The following is a 25,272-nucleotide window of genomic DNA, read 5'->3' as shown; positions in this document are numbered from 1 at the left end:
GAAAGGGGGACGAGAGGGGGAGAGAGGGGGAGAGGGTGAGAGAAAGGGGGACGAGAGGGGGAGAGAGTGAGAGAAAGGGGGACGAGAGGGGGAGAGAGGGAGAGAAAGGGGGACGAGCGGGGGAGAGAGTGAGAGAAAGGGGGACGAGAGGGGGAGAGAGTGAGAGAAAGGGGGACGAGAGGGAGAGAGAGTGAGAGAAAGGGGGACGAGAGGGGGAGAGAGTGAGAGTAAGGGGGAGAGAGGGGGGAGAGGGTGAGAGAAAGGGGGACGAGAGGGGGAGAGAGTGAGAGAAAGGGGGACAAGAGGGGGAGAGAGTGAGAGAAAGGGGGAGAGAGGGGGAGAGAGTGAGAGAAAGGGGGACGAGAGGGGGAGAGAGTGAGAGAAAGGGGACGAGAGGGGGAGAGAGTGAGAGAAAGGAGGACGAGAGGGGGAGAGAGTGAGAGAAAGGGGGAGAGAGAGGGGGAGAGAGTGAGAGAACGGGGGAGAGAGGGGGAGAGAGTGAGAGAAAGGGGGAGAGAGTGAGAGAAAGGGGGAGAGAGTGGGAAAATATGAAACATGCCAAGGTGTTTTATCTTAGTTCTCTTTAAGAAGCCATCAGGGAGTCTTATGGAATCCCCCCTGATTCCTCTCTGTCTGTTTCTAAGCCATAGTTTGTGTGTGATCCTGAACTTCACAGTTGGTCTGTCACTATTGGCTCAGTGCTTATCTTAATTACTTGTGATAATAATAGCTACTCACTATACACAACACAATGCTGTTCTCATATGTACCAAGTAAGTTGCTAACCAACTAATGATAAAGCAACTTGGGCTTTAAGTAATTATATCCATGTAAATTATTTTGATTTTAACAAACAAATGCAGTACTCTATGTATCAATTTCCTCCAGGTGATGTGGCTGGGTAATAACTGTTATAACCTATTACTTCAGGTGGTGTTGCCTGGGTAATAACTGTTATAACCTATTCCTCCAGGTGGTGTGACTGGGTAATACCTGTTATAACCTCTCCCTCCAGGTGATGTGGCTGGGTAATAACTGTTATAACCTATTACTTCAGGTGGTGTGACTGGGTAATAACTGTTATAACCTATTCCTCCAGGTGGTGTGACTGGGTAATAACTGTTATAACCTCTCCCTCCAGGTGATGTGGCTGGGTAATAACTGTTATAACCTATTCCTCCAGGTGATGTGGCTGGGTAATAACTGTTATAACCTATTCCTCCAGGTGATGTGGCTGGGTAATAACTGTTATAACCTCTTCCTCCAGGTGGTGTGACTGGGTAATAACTGTGTTATAACCTCTCCCTCCAGGTGATGTGGCTGGGTAATAACTGTGTTATAACCTCTTCCTCTAGGTGGTGTGACTGGGTAATAACTGTTATAACCTCTTCCTCCAGGTGATGTAGCTGGGTAATAACTGTGTTATAACCTCTTCCTCCAGGTGATGTGGCTGGGTAATAACTGTGTTATAACATCTTCCCCCAGGTGATGTGGCTGGGTAATAACTGTTATAACTTCTTCCTCCAGGTGATGTAGCTGGGTAATAACTATGTTATAACCTCTTCCCCCAGGTGATGTGGCTGGGTAATAACTGTTATAAACTCTTCCTCCAGGTGATGTAGCTGGGTAATAACTGTGTTATAACCTCTTCCTCCAGGTGATGTGGCTGGGTAATAACTGTGTTATAACCTCTTCCCCCAGGTGATGTGGCTGGGTAATAACTGTTATAACCTCTTCCTCCAGGTGATGTAGCTGGGTAATAACTATGTTATAACCTCTTCCCCCAGGTGATGTGGCTGGGTAATAACTGTTATAAACTCTTCCTCCAGGTGATGTAGCTGGGTAATAACTGTGTTATAACCTCTTCCTCCAGGTGATGTGGCTGGGTAATAACTGTGTTATAACCTCTTCCCCCAGGTGATGTGGCTGGGTAATAACTGTTATAACCTATTCCTCCAGGTGGTGTGACTTGGTAATAACTGTTATAACCTATTCCTTGCAGGTGGTGTGACTGGGTAATAACTGTGTTATAACCTCTTCCTCCAGGTGATATGGCTGGGTAATAACTGTGTTATTTACATTTACATTTACATTTTAGTCATTTAGCAGACGCTCTTATCCAGAGCGACTTACAGTAGTGAATGCATACATTTCATTTTTTTTTTTCTCTGTACTGGTCCCCGTGGGAATCGAACCCACAACCCTGGCGTTGCAAACACCATGCTCTACTAACTGAGCCACACGCGTTATAACCTCTTCCTCCAGGTGATGTGGCTGGGTAATAACTGTGTTATAACCTCTTCCTCCAGGTGATGTGGCTGGGTAATAACTGTGTTATAACCTCTTCCTCCAGGTAATGTGGCTGGGTAATAACTGTTATAACCTATTCCTCCAGCTGGTGTGACTTGGTAATAACTGTGTTATAACCTCTTCCTCCAGGTGATGTGGCTGGGTAATAACGGTGTTATAACCTCTTCCCCCAGGTGATGTGGCTGGGTAATAACTGTGTTATAACCTCTTCCTCCAGGTGATGTGGCTGGGTAATAACTGTTATAACCTCTCCCTCCAGGTGGTTTGACTGGGTAATAACTGTTATAACCTCTCCCTCCAGGTGATGTGGCTGGGTAATAACTGTTATAACCTCTCCCTCCAGGTGATGTGGCTGGGTAATAACTGTTATAACCTCTCCCTCCAGGTGATGTGGCTGGGTAATAACTGTTATAATCTCTCCCTCCAGGTGATGTGGCTGGGTAATAACGGTGTTATAACCTCTCCTCCAGGTGATGTAGCTGGGTAATAACTGTGTTATAACCTCTCCCTCCAGGTGATGTGGCTGGGTAATAACTGTTATAACTTCTTCCTCCAGGTGATGTGGCTGGGTAATACCTGTTATAACCTCTTCCTCCAGGTGATGTGGCTGGGTAATAACTGTTATAACCTCTCCCTCCAGGTGATGTGGCTGGGTAATAACTGTTATAACCTCTTCCTCCAGGTGATGAGGCTGGGTAATAACTGTTATAACCTCTTCCTCCAGGTGGTGTGACTGGGTAATAACTGTGTTATAACCTCTTTCTCCAGGTGATGTGGGTGTATAATAACTGTATAATAACCATATAATACATCTACGTATCTGTGTTCCTCCAGGTGATGTGGGTGTGTAATAACTGTATAATAACCATATAATACATCTACGTATCTGTGTTCCTCCAGGTGATGTGGGTTTGTAATAACTGTATAATAACCATATAATACATCTACGTATCTGTGTTCCTCCAGGTGATGTGGGTGTGTAATAACTGCCGTAAGCAGCAGGAGATCCTCACTAAGCCAGGGGAGTGGTTCTCAGGTCCAGGGAAGCCAGGTCTAGGCTCAGGCATCAGTGACCCGGCCATGTGTGGCCTGAACCCCGGTGACAAGAAGCTCCGTTCCCACTTCCAAGTCCCCCTGGGGCCCCTCGACCCCAATCACCCCGGTGACCCAGGACTGGCACCCGGAATGGACCCCCGCTCACGTAGCGAGCCGCCGTAAGCCCTGGCCATGAACACACCAATGGTTAACCTGTAAACCTCTACACTGCACCTTAGTGACTGCTGCCCTATATACATAGTCATTGAACACTGGTCACTTTAATAATGTTTACATATTTCATATGTACACTAAGAATACAAAACAATTAAGAACTACAGTTTGTTCGATGACACAGACTGACCAGTTGAATCCAGGTGAAAGCTATGATCCCATATTGATGTCACTTGTTAAATCCACGTCAATCAGTGTAAATAAATGGAATGAGACTTGAGACAATTTGAGACATGTTTTATGGATGTGTGCCATTCAGAGGGTGAATGGGCAAGACAAAAAATGTAAGTGCCTTTGAACAGGATATGATAGTAGGTGCCAGACACACCGGTTTTTGTCAAGAACTGCAACGCTGCTGGGTTTTTCACACTCAACAGTTTCCTGTGTGTATCAAGAATGGTCCACCACCCAAAGGACATCCAGCCAACTTGACACAACTGTGGGAAGCTTTGGAGTCAACATGGGCCAGCATCCCTGTGGAACGCTTTCAACACCTTGTAGAGGTCATGCCCCTAACTCAACATTAGGAAGGTGTTCTTATATTCAGTTTACTCAGTGTACGTACAGTGAGGGAAAAAAGTATTTGATCCCCTGCTGATTTTGTACGTTTGCCCACTGACAAAGAAATGATCAGTCTATAATTTTAATGGTAGGTTTATTTGAACAGTGGGAGACAGAATAACAACAAAAAAATCCAGAAAAACGCATGTAAAAAATGTTATAAATTGATTTGCATTTTAATGAGGGAAATAAGTATTTGACCCCTCTACAAAACATGACTTAGTACTTGGTGGCAAAACTCTTGTTGGCAATCACAGAGGTCAGACGTTTCTTGTAGTTGGCCACCAGGTTTGCACACATCTCAGGAGGGATTTTGTCCCACTCCTCTTTGCAGATCTTCTCCAAGTCATTAACGTTTCAAGGCTGACGTTTGGCAACTCGAACCTTCAGCCCCTCCACAGATTTTCTATGGGATTAAGGTCTGGAGACTGGCTAGGCCACTCCAGGACCTTAATGTGCTTCTTCTTGAGCCACTCCTTTGTTACCTTGGCCGTGTGTTTTGGGTCATTGTCATGCTGGAATACCCATCCACAACCCATTTTCAATGCCCTGGCTGAGAGAAGGAGGTTCTCACCCAAGATTTGACGGTACATGGCCCCGTCCATCGTCCCTTTGATGCGGTGAGGTTGTCCTGTCCCCTTAGCAGAAAAACACCCCCAAAGCATGTTTCCACCTCCATGTTTGATGGTGGGGATGGCATTCTTGGGGTTATAGGCAGCATTCCTCCTCCTCCAAACACGGCGAGTTGAGTTGATGCCAAAGAGCTCCATTTTGGTCTCATCTGACCACAACACTTTCACCCAGTTGTCCTCTGAATCATTCAAATGTTCATTGGCAAACTTCAGATGGGCATGTATATGTGCTTTCTTGAGCAGGGGGACCTGGCGGGCGCTGCAGGATTTCAGTCCTTCGCGGTGTAGTGTGTTACCAATTGTTTTCTTGGTGACTATGGTCCCAGCTGCCTTGAGATCATTGACAAGATCCTCCCGTGTAGTTCTGGGCTGATTCCTCACCGTTCTCATGATCTTTGCAACTCCACGAGGTGAGATCTTGCATGGAGCCCCAGGCCGAGGGAGATTGACAGTTCTTTTGTGTTTCTTCCATTTGCGAATAATCGCACCAACTGTTGTCACCTTCTCACCACGCTGCTTGGCGATGGTCTTGTAGCCCATTCCAGCCTTGTGTAGGTCTACAATCTTGTCCCTGACATCCTTGGAGAGCTCTTTGGTCTTGGCCATGGTGGAGAGTTTGGAATCTGATTGATTGATTGCTTCTGTGGACAGGTGTCTTTTATACAGGTAACAAGCTGAGATTAGGAGCACTCCCTTTAAGAGTGTGCTCCTAATCTCAGCTCGTTACCTGTATAAAAGACACCTGGGAGCCAGAAATCTTTCTGATTGAGAGGGGGTCAAATACTTATTTCCCTCATTAAAATGCAATCAATTTATAACATTTTTAACATGCGTTTTTCTGGATTTCTTTGTTGTTATTCTGTCTCTCACTGTTCAAATAAACCTACCATTAAAATTATAGACTGATCATTTCTTTGTCAGTGGGCAAATGTACAAAATCAACAGGGGATCAAATAATTTTTTCCCTCACTGTATATACTGTATTCTAGTCAAAGCTCATCCTATTTAACTACTACTGTACACACCTTTTTATATTCATATACTGTCCATACTGTCTGTACACACCATCATATACATACAGTGCATTCGGAAAGTATTCAGACCCCTTCACTTTTTCCACATTTTGTTACGTAACAGCCTTATTCTAAAATTGATTCAATTGTTTCCCCCCCATCAATCTACACACAATACCCCATAATGACAAAGCAAAAACTGTTTTTTAGAAAAGTTTGCAAATTTATATCACATTTATATAAGTATTCAGACCTTTTACTCAATACATTGTTCAAGCACCTTTGGCAGCGATTAAAGCCTAGAGTATTCTTGGGAATGACGCTACAAGCTTGGCACACCTGTATTTGGGGAGTTTCTCCCATTCTTCTCATCAGATCCTCTCAAGCTTTGTCAGGTTGGATGAGGACTGTCGCTGCACAGCTATTTTCAGGTCTCTCCAGAGATGTTAAATCAGGTTCAAGTCCGGGGTCTGGCTGGGCCACTCAATGACATTCACTTGTCCCTAACACACTCCTGCATTGTCTTTGCTGTGTGCTAGAGGTCGATCGATTAATCGGTATGGCCGATTAATTGGTGCCGATTTCAAGTTTCCATAACAATCGGTAATCTGCCTTTTTGGACGCTGATTATGGCCGATTACATTGCAATCCACGAGGAGACTGCGTGGCAGGCTGACCACCTGTTACGTAAGTGTAGCATCAAAAGGACCTTGTGGCTGCAAGGAGCCAAGGTAGTTGCTAGCTAGCATTAAACTTATCTTCTAAAAAACAATCAATAGTCACATAATCAGTAATTAACTACACATGGTTGATGATATTACTAGTTTAACTAGCTTGTTCTGCGTTTCATATAATCAATGCTGTGCCTGTTAATTTATCATTGAATCACAGCCTACTTCAACTTCGCCAAACGGGTGATGATTTAACAAGCGCATTCGCGCAAAAAAGCACTGTCGTTTCACCAATGTACCTAACCATAAACATCAATGCCTTTCTTAAAATAAATACACAAGTATATTTTTAAACCTGCATATGTAGTTAAAAGAAATTCATGTTAGCAGGCAATATTAACTAGGGAAATTGTGTCACTTCTCTTGCTTTCAGTGCAAGCAGAGGCAGGGTACATGCAGCAGTTTGGGTCGCCTAGCTCGTTGCGAACTGTGTGAAGACCATTTCTTCCTAACAAAGACCGTAATTAATTTGCCAGAATTGTACATAATTATGACATAACATTGAAGGTTGTGCAATGTAATATCAATATTTAGAATTAGGGTTGCCACCCTTTCTATAAAATACGGAACGGTTCCGTATTTCACTGAAAGAATAAACGTTTTGTTTTTGAAATTATAGTTTCCGTATTTGACCATATTAATGACAAAAGGCTCGTATTTCTGTGTGTTTATTATAATTAAGTCTATGATTTGATATTTGATAAAGCAGTCTCACTGAGCGGTGATCGGCAGCAGCAGGCTCATAAGCATTCATTCAAACAGCACGTTACTGCGTTTGCCAGCAGCTCAATCATTGAAGCATAGCGCTGTTTATGACTTCAAGCCTATCAACTCCCGAGATTAGGCTGGCATTACTAAAGTGCCTATAAGAACATCCAATAGTCGCAGGTATATGAAATACAAATGGTATAGAGAAAATAGTCCTAGAATTCCTATAATAACTACAACCTTAAACTTCTTAACTGATCCTGACTAGTCTCCCATTCCCTGTCATTGAAAAACATCCCCACAAGCATGATGCTGCCACCAGCATGCTTCACCGTAGGGAAGGTGCCAGGTTTTCTCCAGACGGGACGCTTGGCATTCAGGCCAAAGAGTTCAATCTTGGTTTCATCAGACCTGAGAATCTTGTTTCTTATGGTCCGTCCTTTAGATGCCTCTTGGCAAACTCCAAGTGGGCCGTCGTGCCTTTTACTAAGAATGGTTGTCCTTCTGGAAGGTTCTCCCATCTCTGGAGCTCTGTCAGAGTCACCTCCCTGACCAAGGCCCTTCTCCCCCGATTGCTCAGTTTGGCCGGGCGGCCAGCTCTAGGAAGAGTCTTGGTGGTTCCAAACTTCTTCCATTTCAGAATGATGGAGGCCACTGTGTCCTTGGGGACCTTCAATGCTGCAGAAATGTTTTGGTACCCAGCCCCAGATCTGTGCCTCGACACAATCCTGTATCGGAGCTCTATGAACAATTCCTTGACCTCATGGCTTGGTTTTTGCTCTGACGTGTACCGTCAACTGTGGGACCTTATAGACAGGTGTGTGTCTTCCCAAATCATGTTCAATCAATTGCATTTACCACAGGTGGACTCCAATCAAGTTGTAGACACATGTCAAGGATAATCAATGGAAACAGGATGTATCTGAGCTCAATTTCGAGTCTCATAGAAAAGGGTCTGAGTACTTATGTAAATAAGGTATTTCTGTATTTTATTTGTAATAAATTGGCAACATTTCTAAACACCTGTTTTCGCTTTGTCATTATGAGTTGTTGTGTGTAGATTGATACAAATAATTTAATCAATTTTAGAATAAGGCTGCAACTTAACAAAATGTGGAAAAAGTCAAGGAGTCAGAATACTTTTCGAATACAGGGTATATATTTATATTCCAGACTCTGACATTGCTCGTTCTGATATTCATTTATTTTTATTTTGGGGATTTGTGTGTATTGTTTCACATTGTTAGGTGTTACTGCACTGTTGGAGCTAGGAACATAAGCATTTCACTGCACCTGTGAACACCTGCAAAATATGTGTATACTCGACCAATACAATTTTATTTTATTTTAACCTACTTAAACCTTACTCTAAACTGACATACACGTAATCCGTTCTCTCTCTCGCTCTCTCTCTCTCGTTCTCTCTCCTTCACCCACCAGGAGAAAGCCGGGCGATCAGAACGTTAAAGGTCGAGGTGAGCGTCGGCCGGGTCACCCCAGACTCCATACCCAGGTGTCAGTGGATCGGGACCAGTGGGAGCGGGAGCGGAGGGAGGGCCGACGGCTGAGTAAGGGCCGCTCTCTGGAACACGACCCTGTGGGAGTGGGGGTCCCCCGATGGACAGAGGAGGGCTACCACATAGACCCCAATGCCCCCCGACATTTAGCCCAGCCCCAGCCAGGGGAGCCACTGGGGGGCAGGCACCCTCTACAGCCCCAGGGGCGAGGCAGGGGGGTTGGGATGGGGATTGGGTTTGAGAGTGTTGGGGGCATTGGGGGCCAGCCCGAGGCTATGCTGTGCCAGAGGACGGTGGTGGGGGGCACTAGGGGGCCACAGGGCCATGGCCCTACACAGCTCCAGCCCCCAGAACTCAGGGAGCCCCCTGGGACAGGCCCGGGCCCCGGACCCGGTCAGGATCCCCTCCTGCGCCGGTCCAAACGGGAGAAGGCTGAAAGCATGCTGCGCAATGATTCGCTCAGCTCGGACCAGTCAGAGTCTCTGCGGCCGCCCCCGCCACGGCCCTACAAGTCAAAACGTGGCGGTGCCGGGAAGAGACAGACATCTGTCAGCAGCTCAGAGGAAGAGGGAGGGACCACGCCGGAGTATAGCAGCTGTGAGGATGCCGAGATTGAGAGTGTCAGCGAGAGAGGTGAGAGAGGTAAGAGAGGTGATAGAGGCTCCAGAGTCCAAGTTTCCCATAGACACAGATCTAGGTTCAGCTTAACCTCGCCAAATCTTAACCATAACCATGAAGGGACACAATGCAACACTAACTTCAGATCAGTTGCTAGGGCCAGCTTCCTCCCACTCTGTGAAAGAGCTTACCGATACTGTATGCATCCCACACTGCAGTGAAAGAGGTACGAGTGCGTAGTAAGACTGTGCACTCTCTTGTTTAGAAGACATGCTGGGCACAATGTAAAACACGGGGCTCTCTCATGGTGTGAGAAAGTGTGTGTGTGTGCTCACCTTTTAACACACTCACACGTTGCAGGTGATTGTAAATAGTAGCGACTAGTGAGCTGTTCAGGCTCAGTCTGCTTTCTTCATTGTAACATTCGAAACTCGAGGTCGCATTCTACTTCATTACAGGTAAGTAATCATAGGCTGTTCTTATGAGATTATTAGATGAAAGATAGTGGTATTTGACAAATTGTCTCAATGTGGAGGCATGTTCTTGGAGTCTATATATTAATGTATAGTGTACATATAATGTAATCATTGTACCTGATCTCAGATCGTTTTCTCGTGAGCAAACATGTTCAGTAAAATTATTCAGCGGATATGTTTTGGCTGTTGAGTGTGTGCGTTTGCGACGGCATTGTGTGTGTGCGTGCGCTTGTGTGCGTGCGCTTTTGTGTATATGATATTCTGGCCGTGGCTTGGCCCGAGGGTTTCAGGATAGGTTTACGCTGCCCTGACCACATGTGACCCTGGCTGACAGAGCTAGGACACAGACTGCAGCCCTGGAGCCATTGGAACAAACACTCGATGCTTCTGTAACATCGTCTCAGCTATGTGACTACTAATTTTAGTTTTAACCAGGCCCCTGTACCTAGCCATGTCCTAGCTATTTACCTTAGAATGTCCTACAGTACTAACTATAGGCCCAGACAGTCAGACTCTGTTATCCTGTATGTTTAGGACACACTGAGTGTACAAAACATTAAGGAACACCCGCTCTTTCCATGACATAGACTGTCCAGGTGAATCCAGGTGAAAGCTATGATCCCTTATTGATTTCACTTGTTAAATCCACTTCAATCAGTGTAGATGGAGGGAAGGAGACAGGTTAAAGAAGGATTTTTAAGCCTTGAGACAATTGAGACATGGATTGTGTATGTGTGCCATTCAGAGGGTGAGTGGGCAAGACAACATATTTAACAGTTCTTCAAGGATTTCTCAATTTTTCTTTGTGATTTCTGTGGCCAAAAATGCTTGATTTTGCGGTAGATTTTCTGAAATTGTGCGATACATTTTACGCAGTTTTTTTTATTACGTTAATTTCATATAAAGCAATAAAGTCATATGTGCTCAGCTTTAGGATGATTTTAAGCAGAATACATAAAACAAAAACAATTAGAAACATCAAAAGTTCTCAATTGTGTTTATTTTCCTGAACAAACAGCTCTGTCGTAATCCACTCACATTCACTCACACACACCTCTCCTCTCCATCAGGCTTGGGGCTTGCTATCAACACGAGATGTACCTCCCATTCCCTCTCTCTCTCTCTCTCTCTCTCTCTCACTCAAAAAATTGATTCAAAGCTGATCAATCGCTTTCAATTTGAGGATCGATATTTCTAATAAGTTGTCTTCAAAATTCTTGAGATTGTGATTTTTTCTGAAAGGGTTGTAAGGGAGATAAAGAACAGAAAACGTAAAAATAGAGTATTGTGGTTGATATGTTCTATTCCATTTTTTTTAATCCAGAAAGATTGTGTTTTTTTGATCCGTATTAAATTTTACAGAGAGTATAAAACGGCAAAGCTGATAAATTGCACTCAGTGCTTTGAGCAGCGCTCTCCATAGACAGAATGGGGAGAGCAAAGTGCCGACCACCTTACTAAAACCAAGGTTAGCACAGTAAAAGTTTGAATAAAACGCCACTCACCTTGATTCTTCCAGCGCTTGCCATAGTCTTCCCTGCTACCACTTCAGTCATGATGATCTGCCTTTGCTGTGAGAACTGTTCTGACATTCTCATATGCTTTGCTGATTCCAAGAGACTGTTGATTGTCGACTTTCTCTTGTTTCCAAAAACATTTGGAAATTGTTTTGCACGGCCGTTAGCTGTTTTTGTTGGCAAATGAGATTGATTTCTGTTCATTGTACTGCCTGTCAGCCATCAACAATCACCCATCATCTTCGCACATGAATACGCTGACAGGCCAGGGGGGAAAAAATGTTGTGGACATGTGGTTGGATTGGGCCATTTTCCACGGTAACAGTGCAGTAATTGGTCAAAATTACGAACCCGCTTTTGATTGGACCCTTTTATGCGCTATAATTGCGGGGATTGGTCAAAATTGTGAGCTCTCACATAATATGCGCTGATTGGTTGATTTTGCATTGAATTATGGGATCGCAGAATCGCGGAATCCTAGAAGGACTGATTTAAGTGCCTTTGAACGGGGTATGGTAGTAGGAGGTACCAGGCACACCGGCTTGGGTCAAGAACTGCAACACAACTGGATTTTGATGCTCAACAGTTTCCGTCTGTATCAAGAATGGTCCACCAGCCAAAGGACATCCAGCCAACTTGAAGAAACAATGAAAAGCATTTGAGTCAACATGGGCCAGCATCCCTGTGGAAGACTTTCAACACCTTGTAGAGTACACGCCCTGACTAATTGAGGCTGCTCTGAGGGCAAAGGGGGATGGTCCTCAATATTAGGAAGGTGTTCTTAATTTTTTGTTAACTCTGTAGATACATCACATTTTCTAGAAGGAGAACACTACATGACCAAAAGTATGTGGACACCTGCTCGTCGAACATCTCAGTCCAAAATAATGGGTATTAATATGGAGTTGGTCCCCCTTTTGCAGCTATAACAGCCTCTACTCTTCTGAGAAGGCTTTCCACTAGATGTCAGAACATTGCTGCGGGGACTTGCTTCCATTCAGCCACACGAGCATTAGTGAGGTCGGCACAGATGTTGGGCGATTAGGCCTGGCTTACAGTCGGTACTCCAATTCATCTCAAAGTTGTTCAATGGGGTTGAGGTCAGGGCTCTGTGCAGGCCAGTCAAGTTCTTCCACACCAATCTCGATAAACCATTTATGTATGGACCCCGCTTTGTGCACGGGGGCATTGTCATGCTGAAACAGGAAAGGGCCTTCTCCAAACTGTTGCCACAAAGTTGGAAGCACAGAATCGTCTGGAATGTCATTGTATGCTGTAGAGTTAAGATTTCCCTTCACTGGAACTAAAGGGCCTAGCCCGAACCATGAAGAACAGCCCCAGACCATTATTCCTCCTCCACCAAACTTCACAGTTGGCACTATGCATTCGGGCAGGTAGCGTTCTCCTGCCATCCACCAAACCCAAATTCGTCCGTCGGACTGCCAGATGGTGAAGCGTGATTCACCACTCTAGAGAACCTGTTTCCACTGCTCCAGAGTCCGATGGCGGCGAGCTTTACACTACTCCAGCCGACTCTTTGCATTGCGCATGGTGATCTTAGGCTTGTGTGAGGCTGCTTGGCCATGGAAACCTCGACGACCAGTTCTTGTGCTGACATTGCTTCCAGAGGCAGTTCGGAACTTGGTAGTGAATGTTGCAACAGAGAACAGATAAATTTTACACGCTACGCTCTTCAGCACTCGGCGGTCCTATTAGCGGTTGAGCCATCGTTGCTCCTAGACGTTTCCACTTCACAATAACAACACTTACAGTTGACCGGGGCAGCTCTAGCAGTGCAGAAATATGACATAGTCACTTGTTGGAGAGGTGGCATCCTATGACGGTGCCACGTTAAAAGTCACTGAGCTCTTCAGTAAGGCCATTCTATTGCCAATGTTTGTCTAAGGAGATTGAATGGTTCTGTGGTCGATTTTATACACCTGTCAGCAACGGGTGTGGCTGAAATAGACGAATCCACTAATTTGAAGAGGTGTCCACATACTTTTGTATATATAGTCTACTACTATATACACGGCACTGTGAAGAATAGGCTTCAGTCCGCTTTCATTTCATGCCATTTGTTCCACATGCCAATCTAGATTGAAACCAGACAAAGCTCTCTAATGGCTAATAGATCATATGAGAGAGGAAGAGGAGATTTGTCAAAACTAGTTCTAAACATACCAGTGCAGTAGCGAGCCATGTTTCCTTTTTTAGCTCGGACCGAGGCGGATTAAGATGCTTGTGTTGGCACAGGAGGAGTGTTCAGGCATTTAAATCATTCTGTGACTGCATGTGCACACACTTTTAGTTTGTAGGTGCGTCACGACGTACGTAAGTACAACAGTAATGAGGTTACATATTTCCTTCCTTTTACTAGACTTTCTAGTGAAAGTTTGCTCGACAACCACGAAGAGCTCAACAAACATACATCACGTGTAGACTCTTTCTTTCTCAATCTCTAAGAGGAGTAGGTCGTCAAGTCCTGGGTGATTCTGGTGAAGTGGAGCTAAATATTCAATAAACTCTGTGCTGCTTCTGTAAACAGAGTTGTTACAAAGGAGGTCCAGATCTGGCTCTGTTGTGTATAGTGTTAGTTGAGCTGGTATGTGCAGTGCGTGTGTGTGGGTGTGTGTACGTCTCCTTCTGTCTTCTTCTCCTGTTTGAGTTGATCTCTTCTCTCATATAGGGGACTGGGAGTGCTACCCGCTGGACCCCACTGTGTGGCATGTAAGTGACTGATTTCTATTTTTCTATCTGTTGAAGTGAGTGTGTGTTTGTGTCTGTCTATTTTTTTACAATGTGTGTCTTTATATGTAGTGTGTGTGGAGACAGATAGAGACAAAGAGAGAGACAGAGGGAAAGAGGGGGTAATGTGCTTGCTCCCAGGCTGCTGATTGAATCAGTGTGTTGTTCACAGCATCCGGTGACATGGCAGCCGTCCAAAGAGGGTGACCACCTAATTGGCCGAATCACCCTGAGCAAGAGGAGTGCTATGCCCAAAGAGGCCGGAGCACCGCTGGGGCTGAAGGTCAGAGCTCACACCAGACACAACCACACTGTGGCTAGACTGTTTTTGTGTGTGTGTGTGTACATGACTATGTGTGTTTGTGTGTATGTGCGCATGTCTTTTCTCAGGTGGTTGGGGGAAGGGTCACAGAGGCGGGCAGACTGGGAGCCTTCATCACTGTAGTCAAGAAGGGCAGTCTGGCCGACATCGTGGGACACCTTCGAGCAGGTATGCAAATAGGGTGTGTGTGTGGTGTGTGTGTCAGTGGAGGCTGGTGGGAGGAGCTATAGGAGGATGGGCTCATTGTAATGGCTAGAATGGAATAAATGGAACAAAGTCAAACGTGTGGTTTCCATATGCTTGATGTGTTCAATACGGTTCCATTTATTTTATTCCATTCCAGCCATTACAATGAGCCCGTCCTCCTAAAGCTCATCCCACCAGCCTCCTCTGGTTTGTGTAAGTGTGAGTACACGCGTGTGTATGTGTGTAGGTTTTGAAGAATGACAGGTCATTGTGTATTTTCAGGGGATGAGGTTCTGCAGTGGAACGGCAAGATGTTGCCAAGAGCAACTCAGAAAGAAGTTTATAATATCATTCTCAATTCCCAAGCAGAACCTCAAGTGGAACTAGTGGTGTCCCGGCCCATTGGGTAAGTCAGGAATAAGAGACTCTTTGATGAAAAGACACCGAACCCTGATAGATACTCTCTGATCAAATCTGTGTATTTAGTACTGGTGAGATAATGCTTAGGTTAGTCCTTAGCCAATTTAGTCCCCCCCCCCCTTTCTTTCCAAATTGTATGTTCATACACTTCCCCCTCATGGATTTACAAAGAATGTACTGGTGTAAGAATTAGGGTGGAAACTCGCTTCAAACTATTCAAAACATCAATCCGATGCTTTACATTTTTTTAAGGTTGAGTGAATGAGTGCACTTTGAGGAGAAGGGGATGAAACAGAATTGGTCTCAATTGAATTGAGTTTCATTGTTCACACACTCCATCCACATACAGTACCAGTCAAAAGTATTGACACACCTACTTATTCAAGGGTTTTTCTTTATTTTGAATATTTTCTATATTGTAGAATAATTGCGAAGACATCAAAACTATGAATTTACACATGTGGAATCATGTTGTAACTAAAAAAAAGTGTTAAACTAAAATGTATTTTAAAGTAGCCACCCTTTGCCTTGATGACAGCTTTGCAATCTCTTGGCATTCTCTCTTGAGTAGGTGTGTCCAAACTTTTGATTGGTACTGTACATACATTTTGAACAGTTGTCTCTTTCTGACTTGTCTTGCTCCTTCCTAAAAAAAAAATATTTATTTCCAAACACTTGCGAAGGGTGTATAAAGTCTATCAGTAAGTAAAGCTACAGTATTAGAGTCCCCTTCCAACCCAAATTACCCAAGCCCCCCCCACCCCCCCCCCACCCCACCCCCTGTGACCGTAGAGCTGAGGAATGCCCAAATTAGTAGACGCAATGAGGGATTGTAAAAATGTATACTGGGTTGTAACATTTTTGTTTATTTATCCTAGTCCTTTTACATTGACCCTACTCTTCCCTTCTGTTTTTACCTACCAATATGTTGCAGTCAAGGCAACGCTTAACAATGGTGTCTGTGGACTTGTGTTATACTGTCCTGTCAGATTGTAGTGTGACTTTTGACTGATATGTCTCTTTGGTTGATTACAGTGATATCCCAAGAATCCCAGACACGTCCCACCCTCCATTAGAATCTAGTAGGTATCTCCTCTGGTCTCTCTCTCTCTCTCTCTCTCTCTCTCTCTCTCTCTCTCTCTCTGTGTCTCTCTGTCTCTCTGCTACACTGTATCTCTCTTTCTTGTCAAACCTAGTTGTTAGGGGTTTAACTGGGCGAGATGCGTCTTGTCTTATTTCTGCCCTCACAGCAGGTTCCAGTTCATTTGAGTCCCAGAAGATGGAGCGGCCATCTATATCGGTCATGTCCCCCACCAGCCCCAGTACACTTAGAGACCACCCACAGCAAATGCCTGGACAGCTTGCAGTGAGTATACACCAACAGCTGTGTGTGTGTGTGTGTGTGTGTGTGTGTGTGTGTGTGTGTGTGTGTGTGTGTGTGTGTGTGTGTGTGTGTGTGTGCATGTGCGTGCACGTGTGTGTGTACGCACTCAAACATTTGGGATTATTATGCATTTGTATGTGTTAGTAATCTGGTTTATGGTGATCATTTCCATTGTGTGTGTGTGTGTGTGTGTGTGTGTGTGTGTGTGTGTGTGTGTGTGTGTGTGTGTGTGTGTGTGTGTGTGTGTGGTGTGTGTGTGTGTGTGTGTGTGTGTGTGTGTGTGTGTGTGTGTGTGTTTCTGTATGTGTGTGTGTGTGTTTGTGTGTGTGTTTTCAGGTACTGCCCGGACAACTTTTAGTGAGTCCATACCAAAGGATTGTCATGTATCATCAGTGCAGATATTTGGGGTTGTGATATATTTAAGCAATAAGGCCCGAGGGGGTGTGGTATACGCCCAATATACCACATACCACATACCACAAACTCCCGAGGTGCCTTATTGCTACTATAAACTGGTTACCAATATAATTAGAGCAGTAAAAATGAATGTTTTGTCATACTCGTGGTATACGGTCTGATATACCACGGCTGTCAGCCAATAAGCATTCAGGGGTCGAACCACCCAGTTTATAATTCTATATAGTCTGTAGCCTACATCATGCCATTTAAGATGGGACTTTAAGATTGGCTCCTACTGATCATGTATGTGTGTGTATCCATGTGTGTGTTCAGGTCAAGCTGTGGTATGATAAGGTGGGACACCAGCTGATTGTGAACGTGGTACAGGCTACAGAGCTGCCTCCCCGCCCGGACGGGCGACCCAGAAACCCCTACGTCAAAATGTACTTCCTGCCAGACCGAAGGTACGTTAACAAGGTCTATCACTAACAGACTTTCACATAAAAGAGGCTGTAGATAGGAAGAAACCAACAACAAATGTTAACTCCTCTGTGTGTGTGGGTGTGTGTGTGTGTGTGTGTGTGTGTGTGTGTGTGTGTCTGTGTGTGTCTGTGTCTGTGTGTGTGTGTGTGTGTGTGTGTGTCTGTGTCTGTGTCTGTCTGTGTCTGTCTGTGTCTGTGTGTGTGTGTGTCTGTGTCTGTGTGTCTGTGTGTGTGTGTGTGTGTGTGTGTGTGTGTGTGTGTGTGTGTGTGTGTGTGTGTGTGTGTGTGTGTGTGTGTGTGTGTGTGTGTGTGTGGTGTGTGTGTGTGCGCATTCTTGAGGGAGCTTGCAAGTAAGCATTTCGCTGCACCGTTTATACCTGCTGTAAACTGTGTATGTGACAAATAAATGCTAATTTGATTTGGTGTGTGTGTGTGTGTGTGTGTGTGTGTGTGTGTGTGTGTGTGTGGTGTGTGTGTGTGTGTGTGTGTGTGTGTGTGTGTGTGTGTGCAGCGATAAGAGCAAGCGGAGGACTAAGACAGTGAAGAAGAGTGGAGAGCCAAAGTGGAACCAGACGTTTGTGTACTCCCACATCCACCGCAGAGACTTTCGCCAACACATGCTAGAGCTGACCGTGTGGGACCAGCCTCGCTTACCTGACGAGAATAGCATGTTCATGGGAGAGGTACAGACACACACACACAGACAAACACACAGACACACACAGGAATCAAATCAAATATTATTGGTTACATAGACATATTTAGCAGATGTAGCGAAATGCTTGTGTTCCTAGCTCCAACAGTGCAGTAGTATCTAACGATTGACAACAATACACACACATCTAAAAGTAAAATAATGGAATTAAGAAATATATAAATATTAGGATGAGCAATGCCGAAATGGTATTGACTAAAATACAGTAGAATACACTTACAGTGCATTCAGAAAGTATTCAGACCCTTGACTTTTTCCACATTTTGTTACATTACAGCCTTATTCTAAAATGGATGAAATCGTTTTTTCCCCTCATCAATCTACACACAATACCCCATAATGACAAAGCAAAAACTGTTTTAAAAATTTTTTTGGCAAACATGATAACAATAAAAAACTGGAATATGGCATTTACATAATTATTCAGACCCTTTACTCAGTACGTTGTTGAACCACCTTTGGCAGTGATTACAGCGTTGAGTCTTCTTGGGTATGATGCTACAAGCTTGGCACACCTGTATTTGGGGAGTTTCACCCATTCTTCTCTGCAGATCCTTACATGCTCTGTCACGTTGGATGGGGAGCGTCGCTGAACAGCTATTTTCAGGTCTCATGGTCTGAGAGTGTTTAGGTGCCTATTGGCAAACACCAAGCGGGCTGTCAGGTGCCTTTTACTGAAAGACACATTTTACTGGCTTCCGTCTGGCCACTCTATCATAAAGGCTTGATTGGTGGAGTGCTGCAGAGATGGTTGTCCTTCTAGAAGGTTCTCCGATCTCCACAGATAAACCCTGGAGCTCTGTCAGAGTGACCATCAGGTTCTTGGTCACCTCCCTGACAAAGCCCTTCTCCCCCGATTGCTCAGTTTGGCCAGGCAGCCAGCTCTAGGAAGAGTCTTGGTGGTTCCAAACTTCTTCCATTTAAAAATGATGTAACGCATCACAATGTGGAAAAGAATCAAGCGGTCTGAATACTTTCTGAATGCACTGTGCATATGAAATGTGTAAAGCATTATGTAAACATTATTAAACTGACTAGTGTTCCATTATTAAAGTGACCAGTGATTCCATGTCTATGTACATAGGGCAGCAGCCTATAAGATGCAGGGTTGACTAACCAAGTGGTAACTGGCTAGTGATGGCTAATTAACGGTCTGATGGCCTTGAGATAGAAACTGCTTTTCAGTCTCTAGGTCCCATCTTTGATGCACCTGTACTGACCTCGCCTTCTGGATGATAGCGGGGTGAACAGGCCATGGCTCGGGTGGTTGATGTCCTTGATGATCTTTCTGGCTTTCCTGTGACATCGGGTGCTGTAGGTGTCCTGGAGGGCAGGCAGTGTGCCCCCGGTGATGTTTTAGGCAGACCGCACCACCCTCTGGAGAGCCCTGCGGTTGCGTGCGGTGCAGTTGCCGAACCAGGCGGTGATACAGCCCGACAGGATGCTTTCAATTGTGCATCTAGGAGTGGATGAATTGCTGTCATTGGCCTTGTGTGTAACTGATTGATCTTGTTTATATTGGTTACGTATGTCTAGATCCTAATAGAGCTGGAGACAGCCCCGTTGGATGACAAGCCTCACTGGTACAAGCTGCAGACCCACGACGTGTCGTCTATCCCCCTGCCCTGGCCATCCCCTTACATGCCCCGCAGAAATACAGACACACCCAGCAAGAAGCTGCAGCGTAAGTCACAGACAGGTGCATGTGCGATGTGTGTTCACAATATATCTCTTTGTTATCTCTGTGGTCTACTTACCCTATTGTGTGTGTGTGTGTGTGTGTGTGTGTGTGTGTGTGTGTGTGTGTGTGTGTGTGTGTGTGTGTGTGTGTGTGTGTGTGTGTGTGTGTGTGTGTGTGTGTGTGTGTGTTTGAGATATTACTGAGATATTACAAAAAATATATAAAAATGTCAACTTGCCTGCAATTGTGCCAGTTTGGTACAATATATCGTATGTATGTTTGCTTTTATGAACACATCTTCTCTCCCCCTGTGGGTGTGTGTAGCTGCCGAGAGGGGTTCGCGGGAGAGGGGGAGGCAGCAGAAGGATCCCCACGCCACTACTCTGGAGGTGCCGGAGCAGAAGAGGACACCCCAGCATCGCTCTCGATCTGTCTCTCCTCACAGAGAGGAACAGGGCAGGGGGCGATCACGACCCGCCAATGTGCCCACCCAGAGGTGAGAGGAGAGGAGAGGGGGAAGAAGGGGTGTTGATGAAGAAGAAGGGGGAGGAGAGGGAGGAGAAACTTGAAGGACCACTTTTTGTTTTGGCATTTTCGTGATCCAGAACAAGTAGCGCTGAGAATATTGCTTTTACTATTATCACTGCCAACACAGCCAACTTGTACGGTGTTACCACAGCTAAAAGCCTTGTTCTCCCCCCTTATCTCTTTCCAACTCTCTCCCTGTCCCATATCTCCATATCTCTCGCCTCTGTATCAGGAGTTTGGATGATGAGATCCACCATAGTAGGAGGTCTCGTTCTCCCACCCGCTACTACGACTCTACCAGAGGACACTACCAGGAGCAGGACTATGTAGATGACAGGTGTGTGTTTCTGTGTGTTTGTGTGTGTGTGTGTATGTATGTATGTATGTATGTATGTATGTATGTATGTATGTATGTATGTGTGTGTGTGTGTGTGTGTGTGTGTGTGTGTGTGTGTGTGTGTGTGTGTGTGTGTGTGTGTGTGTGTGTGTGTGTATGTGTGTGTGTGTGTGTGTGTGTGTGTGTGTGTGTGTGTGTGTGTGTGTGTGTGTGTGTGTGTGTGTGTGTGTGTGTGTGTGTGTGTGTGTGTGTGTGTACAATCAGGTAGCCATGGATTCCCTTTCCCTGCCATCTCTTTCAGTTCAGACAGTACCTTCGGTTTAATTTCTTCCTTTGTCTTCTTCTCTCTGTCTTTCTGTGATTCAGTATAATGAATTGTGGGGACTATGTTTGGATATGGCTGGCCACTTGTTTGTTTGGTCTCTGTTGTTTGTTGATTCAGACTCGATTATGTTATTGCCATGAGACAAGAGTTGCTGTCATCGGAGTATGTAGAAGTTTCCCCTAACCACTGATACAGGGTCAGATTTGTTCATCCCCTGTAATGGTTAGGGTTGGGAAATGGGGTAGAATCATCTGATCGTAGATCTATGGTTAGGGGTAACTTCTACCTGTCCCATTGTTCTCCGCTGGCTCAGCTTTGTATCGCTGTTCTTTCTCTGTCCTCTGGTTTGGCTTCGTTGTTTACTTCCTCATGTGTCATCCATCCCCATGGTAACTACAGTGAGGTCATCCTGATCCACCAGTCAATGCGGGGCAAAAGTGCAGAATGCCTACACACTGAAAGGTAAACAGGTGTCATCACATGTTTTATTTGATATTGTAATATTATTATTAGTAGTGGTAGTATTAGATATGATCATCATCCTCATTCGCACTAGCCTTATCAACCTTTATCCTAAGCCTTTTTATACATGAATATTGGCGCTGCATAAAGACGGATGTATATTTCTTGATGACTTCACTCAATCTCCTAAATGCGTCTTATTCTGTCATAATGTGTGTGAGAGAGTAATGGACATTTCAGTGTGTCCATCCTGTCCCGTGTGACAGTGACGCAACCCACCCAGACATCAACACTGGGACTGTCCACTACTGACCGCACATAGCCTCTGCTGACCCTGGCCAATGCCTGAGGGGCAGCTAGTTATTCAGAGTTAGCGTCATGTAGCTATTCTGGTCCATTCATGGCCGAAATAATGTTCCTCCAACATTAGAGGCCACTTTAGTTCAGTGCGTTACTGGACGGCAGGTAGTCTAGCTGTTAAGAGCGTTGGGCCAGTAACCCAAAGGTTGCTGGTTTGGAACCGGCTAGGTGAAACATTTGTCGATGTGCCCTTGAGCAAGGCACTTAACCCTAATCGCTGCTGTAAGTCGCTCTGGATAAGAGTGTCTGTAAAAATGTAAAAGATCCAGTATATTGGACAAAGGTGCAATACTGTCCCAGTGAGCCCACCCACATAGGTAAGTGGTAAAGTATGGCTGGTAGAGGCTGGAAAAGCCTGACATACATGCACTCAGCTGGCATGCTGCTCTCCTGTCTTTCTTTGGTAGTATTTTAGGAACCATGTTTACATTCTGTTAATCCATCTTCCTCCTTCCCCGTTTTCTATCTACGTCTCCTGCATGCACACATACGTCACACGACTCACCCCAGGGGCTCTTCTAGACACAGTACCACACTACCCCCTAAGATGCCTCTCTTAGTCAATGGCATCCACAAGGACATTTACAGGTACGTGGAAGAAGAGAGCAAGGTTGTGTTAGAAAATGGCCCCCCTCCTAACTTTGTACCGCCGTCAGTGTTGATACTTCTGTAGTTTTATGTTCAGGAGGTAATATCCCTTGAGTTGACCTCGTATAACTACATCATATGCACCCGACTGTATCCTGGTCTTACTGATGTTTATCTTCCGTATTTTTTGTGATGAATTCCATCAATTGACTTGGAGCAAGAATTGAAAGTAGTTCAGTTTGCGCTCCAAAAACAGTTATCTTGCCCATATGAGTATTGTCCATAGTTGTAGGCTACCACATCCTTTCCCACTCTTGGCCTCTGTTTGTTTGATGTTAAGTTGGTTTTTGTTGTCTGTTTATTGCATGCTTTTTCTATGTTACTCTTTTCATTGTCTTGAGTAAAGTTCCACACTGCCTGCATGTCTAAAGACTTGCTCAATGGTGCGATCCAGCGTTGTCACGGCAATACGCAGCTCTTTCACACAACCTGTTCTCAGGTTTACAGATGAGATCACCATTAGGTAAGACACACACACCTTCAGCCCTCAATGACCTCCTCATACCATGTTCACCAACTCTTCTGACAACCGGAGAACAGGTCTCCATGACAACCTGGCTATCTCACTACCTGACAATGTCTTCAGTGTTGGGGAAGTTACTCTGAAAATATCTTTTTCCAAGCTACCGGTTACTTCTCACTCTAAAAGTAAAGCTACACTAAAGCTAGCCTTATGAAAATATAGTCTACTTAACTTACTAAGTAAGTTTCTATGAAAAAGTAGTTAACTGCGAAAAAGTATCATATTTAAATCTGAAATGTCATGGACTAAAAACTATGTTTCAAGTGAGAATTTGGCAGGTCTAATGCTAACAATAAAAAAAGGAAATTCTTGTCTACCACCCTTATTTTATTTTTGCAAAAAAAGTAGTGTGTACTTCCAGTTGTTAGCTACACCACTACATGGTAATAAAGTATTTAACTACTGAAAACACTACCAAGATTGGAATTTAGTTCAAATACAACTGTCAATGCAGTTAAGTTACTAATTGAAATACATATATTTCACTACTCCCCAACACTGAATGACTTGTATTGACTCCAATCAATCGTCTAATCACTTAAAACAACGTTCAGACTAGCATGTCCTTTATGATTTAGGAACCTAACATCTCTTTCTTTTCCATTTTCCTCTTCTTTGTTCTGTGTCCGCTCCTCTCCGCTCCTGCATTGGATGGCATGTTATTGAGCTAGTGATCTACATACCTCTCTGGACAGGGTTAAGACTAGGAGTGCTAGCACCAACTGTCTGAACCCAGAAAGGAACCATAGTGTTCCTTCACCAGATCCCCAAAGGTACCAGCCCACTGACCTGTACACTGCCTGCATCCAGCCTCAGACAATCTACCACCTGTGTGTGTGTGTGAGAGTGTGAGTTTGTTGAGGACGGTGTGGTGGATGTAGTTTTAAGTACACTCTTAAGGTTTGTGTAAAAGGATTGGTATAGTGCTAGTGCAAAGTAGTGCAGTATCTGTAGTAATCCATTCTCTTTGTAGAGTCTGCTGGAGTGACTGTTTGTACATAGCTACTTTATGAGATGCCTTAAAGGGAGGGTCCTTTTTTGTGGGAGGAGTCTGAAATGATCTGTGCATTTTTGTGGGAACAGCCTTAAACTGAGACTCAGAGATATGATAGACCCATGAACTTGATACAGCCCCTATGAGAGTGCAGGTGATCCATGATGCATGTGTTTCTCTGTGTGTCCACCGTGGGTGCTGCTGGGTCTCAGCTGCTCCCAGTCTCTGCCCCGCAGACGCCCCGCCAGCCCCAGGATTCTAATCCAACACGCCTCCCCAGAAGACGACAGGTACCCCTTCCCCACCGCTCCCACCCCCACCCCCCATCCCCCCTGTTAGCAGCTGACCCCAACCCTAACCCCCACGCCTGTACTAAACCCAAATGCAAACACTAATAATTAGCTAACTTCTAACCCTAAACGTATCGCAATCGATCATTTTTCTCAATGGGACTATGTACAGGGTCTTTTGGCATAGTATGGACTAGTGTCTTGCGTTTGTTCCTTAGAATCCCTGTGGCTTGTAGTTTTTATTCTAGAATCTAACAGTCTGTAGTTTGTGTTCCACAATCCAGATAGTATTCTAGCATTCTAGCAGCCTCTAACTTCTCCTTTAGAATCGCTGAGCTATTTTGCTTTTTTAGTCTAGGAATTGATAAGGAGTTCAGATGTTTTTGTATGTCTACTGCATTGGCCAACTGAGCTTTTATCATTAACGGTAATGTGTGTCTTTCATATTCCTAACAAATTCAACATAATTCAGGATTAAAGTTGAGTTTATATCTATGTAAGTGTTGTGTCTGTGTAAGTGTGTCTGTTTGTGTGTGTGTGTGTTTCTCATCATGTCATCTAATCACCCTCGTGTTTGTGGTGTGTATGAAGCAAGTGGATGATGGAACCTCTAGTACCTAGACAGGAGACAGTTAACCACCTCAGTGCAAAGAAGAGGTACACACACACACATACATACATACACACACATTACTTGTTCAATGGCTACATATGTGATGCTTCTTCATGATCATTGTTCCATACTCCATATTCCATTGATGTGTATTGACAACTTAATCAAATCAATCGCCTAACTGGCTTGTCTTCTGTAGCGCATAAGGTTAGACGTTTCATTACGAATAGAAAATCAGACTTCTCTCACTTACCCCAGCTGTTTACCCCTGTCCCATACTCTCTCCGTTTATTTATTCATCCCTCCATCCATTTGTTTCTGTTTTCCACTCATCTCCCATCTCCCAGGCAAACTCGGAGCCTGGACTCATCCACCTGTCACACTCTGGGCAAGAAGCTCCCTGACAACGACAGGTAAGGGGGCCAACCATAACATATACCCTGATTTTTGTTTTTCAACATCATCACTTCTGGCCCAATCCTCAAACTTTCATAAAATCTCCC

The 25,272-nt window shown here is 44.7% G+C and overlaps 1 protein-coding gene across 4 annotated transcripts in view; it reads left to right on the top strand.

Annotated features, from left to right (window-relative positions):
• The window catches only part of rims1a (regulating synaptic membrane exocytosis 1a), a 71,354-nt gene that overhangs the window by 26,629 nt on the left and 19,453 nt on the right, over positions 1–25,272 (top strand). For 2 of the 4 annotated variants that reach the window (XM_082964768.1, XM_082964767.1), the window contains exons 5-18: positions 3,277–3,524; positions 8,665–9,383; positions 14,042–14,082; positions 14,273–14,383; positions 14,491–14,590; positions 14,891–15,014; positions 16,064–16,110; positions 16,279–16,394; positions 16,749–16,769; positions 17,145–17,275; positions 17,805–17,976; positions 19,545–19,692; positions 20,014–20,185; positions 20,450–20,554. In XM_082964768.1, coding sequence (XP_082820894.1) covers positions 3,277–3,524; positions 8,665–9,383; positions 14,042–14,082; positions 14,273–14,383; positions 14,491–14,590; positions 14,891–15,014; positions 16,064–16,110; positions 16,279–16,394; positions 16,749–16,769; positions 17,145–17,275; positions 17,805–17,976; positions 19,545–19,692; positions 20,014–20,185; positions 20,450–20,554 — 2,255 coding nt within the window. Of the gene's footprint in view, positions 1–3,276; positions 3,525–8,664; positions 9,384–14,041; positions 14,083–14,272; positions 14,384–14,490; positions 14,591–14,890; positions 15,015–16,063; positions 16,111–16,278; positions 16,395–16,748; positions 16,770–17,144; positions 17,276–17,804; positions 17,977–19,544; positions 19,693–20,013; positions 20,186–20,449; positions 20,555–21,278; positions 21,342–22,211; positions 22,290–22,695; positions 22,813–23,543; positions 23,646–24,078; positions 24,157–24,747; positions 24,814–25,116; positions 25,183–25,272 lie in introns of all 4 variants that reach the window. The other 2 variants (XM_082964765.1, XM_082964766.1) reach the window with 2 other exon arrangements.

The sequence above is a fragment of the Salmo salar genome, chromosome 18 (genome assembly GCF_965601325.2).
Source record: "Salmo salar chromosome 18, fSalSal1, whole genome shotgun sequence".
Classification (NCBI taxonomy): Eukaryota; Metazoa; Chordata; class Actinopteri; order Salmoniformes; family Salmonidae; genus Salmo; species Salmo salar.
The sequence above is the reverse complement of the archived record's forward strand: the minus strand, read 5'-3'. Positions and strand labels throughout refer to the sequence as shown.